Here is a 7074-nt window from a genome sequence, read left to right on the forward strand (position 1 = left end):
GTGGAACACTCTTACTAAGGCAGAATGTAGCTATTGGAGAGAGTCTTGCATCACAGTGTTAGTCCCTATTTCTGGTTCAGGAGGCGTGTGCAAAAATCAATCCTGGAGCAGGGGTGTGCAATAACGTCTCTGGGCCTCGATTTAGTGTATAGTGGACAACAGATGTTAGTGGAGAAAGTGAGGACTGCAGATGCTGGAGATCAGAGCTGAAAATGTGTTGCTGGAAAAGCGCAGCAGGTCAGGCAGCATCCAAGGAACAGGAGAATCGACGTTTCGGCCATAAGCCCTTCTTCAGGAATGAGGAAAGTGTGTCCAGAAAGCTAAGATAAAAGGTAGGGAGGAGGGACTTGGGGGAGGGGCGTTGGAAATGCGATAGGTGGAAGGAGGTCAAGGTGAGGGTGATAGGCCAGAGTGGGGATGGGGGCGGAGAGGTCAGGAAGAAGATTGCAGGTTAGGAAGGCGGTGCTGAATTCGAGGGATTTGACTGAGACAAGGTGGGGGGAGGGGAAATGAGGAAACTAGAGAAATCTGAATTCATCCCTTGTGGTTGGAGGGTTCCTAGGCGGAAGATGAGGCATCCTTCCTCCAGCCGTCGTGTTGCTGTGGTCTGGCGATGGAGGAGTGGGAGGGGGAGTTGAAGTGTTGAGCCACAGGGTGGTTGCATTGGTTGGTCCAGGTGTCCTAGAGGTGTTCTCTGAAACGTTCCGCAAGTAGGCGGCTCGTCTCCCCAATATAGAGGAGGCCACATCGGGTGCAGCGAATGCAGTAAATGATGTGTGTGTGTGTGTGGAGGTGTAGGTGAATTTGTGGCATCTTTCTATGCATCCTCTTCATTCACATTGCAAAGTTCAATACTAGACTCCTTCAGGCCTCTCAGGCTGGCTTTATCTGTGAGTCAGTTTGAATTCTGTTATTCATTGTATCTCATGTGCTTTCTTTATGAAATTCTGTTTTTCCTCTTATTTCCCATTGTCCTAGTTATGTGTGTTAAAAATACCAAAGACATTTAGTTTTAACTAGTTGCTATAAGATTTGTAAGAATGCTTTCTGTTCTGGTTAGTTAGGTTTAGGTCTGTTTTCAAAGACTGCCAGCATAGATACATGGAACCAAAACATTTATGCCTATTTGTGAAAGTTAGTAAGTTTTCAGAAGTACCCTCATTTGCCCTGGTCAAAACAGATTACTCACAGTCATTAATGACAATGTACTAAGGGTAGACATTTGTCAGCCATTTTGTGGGAACAGACATGGGCCATTTTGTTACCAGCAGATCCAGTTCACCTCTGCAGTTCTGTTTGAATTTCAGAAGATTAGATTAGATTAGATTACTTACAGTGTGGAAACAGGCCCTTCGGCCCAACAAGTCCACACCGCCCCGCCGAAGCATACCCACCCATACCCCTATATCTACATCGACCCCTTACCTAACACTACGGGCAATTTAGCATGGCCAATTCACCTAACCTGCACATCTTTGGACTGCGAGGCAGAAAATGAAATTTCACATCAGTTTTTACTGGGAAGCAGGCAAACTCAGGAAAATGAATATTGATGTTTTGAAAAGAGTTCACATTACAGAAGAGGAAATGCTGGAGGTCTTCGAAAACAAAGTTGGATAATCTCAGAGACCTGATCTAGTGTATCCCAGGACATTGTGGGAAGTTAAGGAGGATATTGTGATGCCCCTTGCAGAAATATTTGTATCATCTGTAACTATGGCGAGGTGCTAGATGATCGGATATTGAGTAATATTTTGCCATTATTTTAAGAAGGGATGTAAGGAGAAACCTGGGAAGTATAGACCTGTGAGTCTGACCTGTGTGATGGGTACATTGTTGGAGGTGATTCTGAAAGATAGGATTGAAATGTGTGGTTTTGGGGAGGAGAAGGCAAGGAATAATTAGGAGTAGTCAGGATTGTTTTGTAGAAGGAAATTATATTTCCCAAAGTTGATTGAGATTGTTGAGAGGGTATCTAAGAAGATTGAGGGCACATTGATAAACATTATTGACTTGAAGTTTGGTAAAGCCTTTTACAAGTTTTTGCATGGTAGACTAAATAGCAAGGTTAGATTACATGGGATTCAGGTTGACCGTGCCAATTGAATATAAAATTGGCATAACAGCAGGAGATGGAGAGGAGGTGGACAGTTGCTTATTAGACTGGATGCAAGTTACCAATGATGTTCCACCCAATCAGTGCTGGGTCCACTTTTGTTTGTTTTTTATGTAAATCATTTAGATGAAAATACAAAAGACATGGTTAGTAATTTTGCAGATGTCATCAAAATTGGTGGGATAGTGGACAGTGAAGGCTATCTCAGATTAGAAACAAATCTTGATTAAATCAGTCAATGGCATGAGGAATGGCAGATGGAGTTACGGAGACATTGCATATTTACAAAACAAACAAGGGTAGGACGTACACAATTACAAGCAGGGCCTTGGGTAGTGCTGTTGAACAGAGACACCTAGTTGGCCAGCTGCATATTTTTGAAGTTTGCTTTGCATGGTGACAATGTGGTGAAGAAAACATCTAACGTGCTTGCCTTCATTGCTCAGACCTTTGAGTACAGGAGTTGGAAGGTCGTATTGAGATTGTATAGGATGTTGAGTCCTCTTCTGGATTACCATATCAAGTTGTGGTCACCCTGTTATCAAAAGTATACTATTGAGCTGGAAAGGGTTCAGAAAAGATTTACTAGGATGTTGATGGGAATGAAAGATTCCGTTACAAGAATAGGCTGGGACTTCTGTTCTCTGGAGCCTAAGATCTTGATGGGTGATAGAGTTTTGACAATCATGAGGGCTAAAGGTAAGGGGCATGGTAGGTATCTTTTTCTATGGTAAGAGACTGCAAGACTGAGACACATTTTTAAGGTAAAAGGAAAAAGATTTTAAAAGTAAGTGTTTTTTAAAAAACAGTATAGATTGCGTGGAATTAACTTCGAAAGGGGGTGATGCATATGGACACAGTCACAATGTTGAAAAGACATTTAGATAAGTATATCATTGTTTAGATTTTGGATGGTTATGGGCCAAGAACAGGCAGGTGGGACTTGTCTAGTTTGAGATTATATTGGGTATGGACTGGTTGGATAGCAGAATGTTTGTGGTATTTGACGGACTCTTGCCATGAGGCAACTGTTCTGGTTTGATCTCAGTTCATTTTGAAAGCTAAATGACAGCAGAAAGTCTCATTCAGAGCACTGTGCAATCAGACAACACCCTCAGTGTATGGACATTTAACTGTAAAATGAATCTATCTGTGGAATTCAAAGATAGGACAATTCTGTTTGGCAGAGGTGGGTATTGCAGATGCTGGAGATTAGAGTGGTGCTTGAAAAGTAAAGAAGTTCAGGCAGCATCTGAGAAGCAGGAAAATCGATGTTTCAGGCAAAAGCCTTTCCTGCTGCGCTTTTCCAGTACCACTCTAATAGAGTCATAGAGATGTACAGGATGGAAACAGACCCTTCGGTCCAACGCATCTATGCTGACGAGATATCCCAACCCAATCTAGTCCCACCTGCCAGCACCCAGCCCATATTCCTCCAAACCCTTCCCATTCATATACCCATCCAAATGCCTCTTAAATGTTGCAATTGTACCAGCCTCCACATCCTCTGGCTGCTCATTCCGTACACGTACCACCCTCTATGTGAAAAGGTTGCCCCTTAGGTGTCTTTTATATCTTTCCCCTCTCACCCTAAACCTATGCCCTCTAGTTCTGGACTCCCTGACCCCAGGCAAAAGACTTTGCCTATTTATTGTATCCATGCCCCTCATAATTATGTAAGCCTTTATAAGGTCACCCCCTCAGCCTCCGACGCTCCAGGGAAAACAGCCCCAGCCTGTTCAGCCTCTCCCTGTAGCTCAGATCCACCAACCCTGGCAACATCCTTGTAAATCTTTTCTGAACCCTTTCAAGTTTCACAACATCTTTCCGATAGGAAGGAAACCAGAATTGCACACAATATTCCAACAGTGGGCTAACCAATGTCCTGTACAGCCGCAACATGACCTCCCAACTCCTATACTCAATACTCTGACCAAAAAAGGAAAGCATACCAAACGCCTCCTTCACTATCCTATCTACCTGCTAATGTTGACTCACTTCTTCTGTTTGCCAGAGATCAAAATCAGGGTCTTACCCCACAGGGGCGGGTCGCTCCCGAACTGGTCCCGTATTAAACAGGAACTTGACCAACTCGAAGCAGCTGAAAAATGACTGTTGCCTCCATTATCATCCCAGTCTACGGCCAGGGAAAGGACCCTACACAGGAACTCATCCGAGAATAAAACAGGGTCAGCGACCACTAATTATAAACTTACTCGCGGCACTGGGGCAATTCAGCTCTTCCCAAATGCAATTCAAGATAACGTGAAACTGCCTGTGGATGGGAAGCACAGGGACTGAGTGATTCATTTATAAGACGACAATTAAAGACACGGGACCACAGAAACCTACAAGCAATAAAAATAATGTACTCCGAGGACTGTTAAGATAGCGTTGTATCAATATTCCATGATACACTTTTCACGCTCCTTGTGCTGCGGCTCAAACGGTGAACGGCCATGAGGAAAGGTTTCATATTAGATCACACACAGTAACAGTACAGTATCGAATCACGTAGGGACTGACACCGATATAGTTAAAGGAAGGTAATTCAATCAGACAGACAGAGTGTTTAGCTCCTTTCACAGATGCTGTGAGTGGCTCTTAAAAGAGCCTTTGGGTTGTTAGATTCAAGAATAGTCTCTTCACTTTTTAGCGGCGCCCCCAGCGGCGGTTTTCTTGGGCAGCAGCACGGCCTGGATATTAGGCAGCACCCCGCCCTGAGCGATGGTCACCCCTCCCAGCAGCTTGTTGAGCTCCTCGTCGTTGCGCACGGCCAGCTGTAGGTGCCTGGGGATGATGCGGGTCTTCTTGTTGTCCCGGGCCGCGTTGCCGGCCAGCTCCAGGATTTCAGCCGTCAGATACTCCATCACCGCAGCCAGATAGACCGGCGCTCCGGCACCCACACGGTCAGCATAGTTACCCTTTCTCAGGAGCCTGTGAACACGGCCCACCGGGAACTGCAGGCCAGCCCGGGACGACCGAGACTTCGCCTTGGCGCGACCTTTCCCACCGCCCTTTCCTCTTCCAGACATAGTCACAATCTCACCCGCACTTTCAGAGAGAATACTACACCCCGCCCACATCGCGGCCTCTTATACCTTCGGGAGGAATGGTGGGGCGGCCGTTTCTGATTGGCCCCATTGTTCAGCCCCTCCGAAACGGGGAGGAGGGCGGAAAGTACCGGCGCCAAATCATCAACCGCTTATTTTACAATTTGAAAAGCCCGCCAATGTATACCGAAAAGCAGGCAGTTTAAACACAGAAGAATATTCGAGATAATTTACTTCTACATGAAAAGTGGGCCCTTTACATTAACTCTCTACCTCATTCCCTAGCCTACTGGAACCTGCCCATTTCTGAACTTGAATTGAGACTTTCCAAAGGTTAAACATAAGCGGAACCACAAAAACGGCGCCAAACCCTGCACTCTGCAACAGATCATTTATTTCACATTTCAACAGCATCCCGATATACTGGTACAACATGAGATTACGTTCTCCCGAGTTCGTGAAGACGATCCTTCGAGAATATTGTGAAGTTACCCTCCCTATTGCACACGATCATAGATCGATAAAAACTCCATATTTACTCTGCCACTTCTGCAGCTGTTCTAGTTTTATTTCGGTGCATTTGGCAAGGCTCTGCATCCGGACAATACCCGTGCGGAGATTTGGAAATTAAAAATAAATAAAGTAAAAGCGGACTCAGAGGGAAACCGTTTTTTTTTGCTAGCCGGCGGGTGCTCGGGGCACTTGGTTTGATAGGGATGAAACTCAGGGTTCATGCCCCACGGGGGATTGTAGCTCCTGAACTGATCGACTAACCAAGAGCAACAAGGACACATGCAATCAGCTGAAAAATGACTCAGTGGCGTTTAACATGATCTCTCTCCCCAGGCAGGGACTACAGGATACACATGAACGTATCAGAAAATAAGGCGCGAACGGGGTCAGCGATCATTCAATACTTGACAGAACGTTTATAAAACACAAGTCTCGTAGATACATTTATTTAAAAAATACAAACATAACGATTCCGCTGTTTCAGTGAAGTTGTAGGTGGCTCTTAAAAGAGCCTTTGGGTTGTGAATGTGTTTCAGTGCAGTGCGGTCCTTCACTTGGAGCTGGTGTACTTGGTCACCGCCTTTGTGCCCTCCGACACGGCGTGCTTGGCCAGCTCCCCGGGCAGCAGCAGCCGCACGGCGGTCTGGATCTCCCGGGAGCTGATGGTGCTGCGCTTGTTGTAATGGGCCAGGCGGGAAGCCTCCCCCGCGATACGCTCAAAAATATCTTTGACGAACGAGTTCATGATGCTCATGGCCTTGGAGGAGATACCGGTGTCGGGGTGAACCTGCTTCATCACTTTGTAGATGTAGATGGCATAACTTTCTTTCCTGGTCCGCTTCCTCCTCTTGCCGCCCTTCGCTGGAGCCCTCTTCACCGCTTTCTTCGCGCCCTTCTTGGCAACTTGACTCTTCTTTTCCTCAGCCATAGCGACACTCACGGTCAGACACAGAATAAGGGAAAGCGGGCTCGGAGCTCGCGCTTTATAGACTGACGGCGTCATCAATGCTAATGAGGGATGGGGAGGCCTGCCTTATGATTGGCTACTTTGTAGGCATGGTAACATCACTCTGATTGGTTAGCTTGGGACTCAATGTGAATCTGTGAAGATCTGCAATATCATTGGAAACACAAAGAGAAAGTTTGTGAAGGTATCAAATTCCGTGCTCATTCTAAAATGTGAAATTCTAATTGTAATGTATTCTGCGTCTTTAGATAATGGTTTTCTTTTCTCTTCCATTTTAAAATGGCATCACATTTGTTGTCAAGTGAGAAAATGCACTGCAATCTGACAGGGACTGTGTTTTACTCCTGGAAATGATGGAACTACTTGAAAAGTACATTGTGTTGGAGGAAACTGGGAGTTAAGGAATATACTTTTTGCTTGTGTTT

The 7074-nt window shown here is 45.5% G+C and overlaps 2 protein-coding genes across 2 annotated transcripts; both read right to left on the bottom strand.

The window, feature by feature from the left end:
* Positions 1-4690: 4690 nt before the first annotated feature.
* Positions 4691-5157, bottom strand: LOC140470834 (histone H2A-like). Its single transcript, XM_072566815.1, has one exon. The coding sequence runs from the start codon at positions 5149-5151 to the stop codon at positions 4762-4764; it is 390 nt and encodes a 129-aa protein (XP_072422916.1). The 5' UTR covers positions 5152-5157; the 3' UTR covers positions 4691-4761.
* Positions 5158-5979: 822 nt separating this feature from the next.
* LOC140470824 (histone H2B 1/2-like) lies at positions 5980-6756 on the bottom strand. The gene has a single exon (XM_072566806.1). It carries the CDS (start codon positions 6683-6685, stop codon positions 6233-6235), a length of 453 nt encoding a protein of 150 aa, XP_072422907.1. The 5' UTR covers positions 6686-6756; the 3' UTR covers positions 5980-6232.
* Positions 6757-7074: the final 318 nt, after the last annotated feature.

Source organism: Chiloscyllium punctatum, chromosome 52 (assembly GCF_047496795.1).
Source record: "Chiloscyllium punctatum isolate Juve2018m chromosome 52, sChiPun1.3, whole genome shotgun sequence".
NCBI lineage: Eukaryota > Metazoa > Chordata > Chondrichthyes > Orectolobiformes > Hemiscylliidae > Chiloscyllium > Chiloscyllium punctatum.

What these genes read in the sequence shown, in the direction of transcription:
- LOC140470834 (XM_072566815.1), bottom strand. Translation starts at nt 5,151, where the DNA reads ATGTCTGGAAGAGGAAAGGGCGGTGGGAAAGGTCGCGCCAAGGCGAAG.
- LOC140470824 (XM_072566806.1), bottom strand. Translation starts at nt 6,685, where the DNA reads ATGACGCCGTCAGTCTATAAAGCGCGAGCTCCGAGCCCGCTTTCCCTT.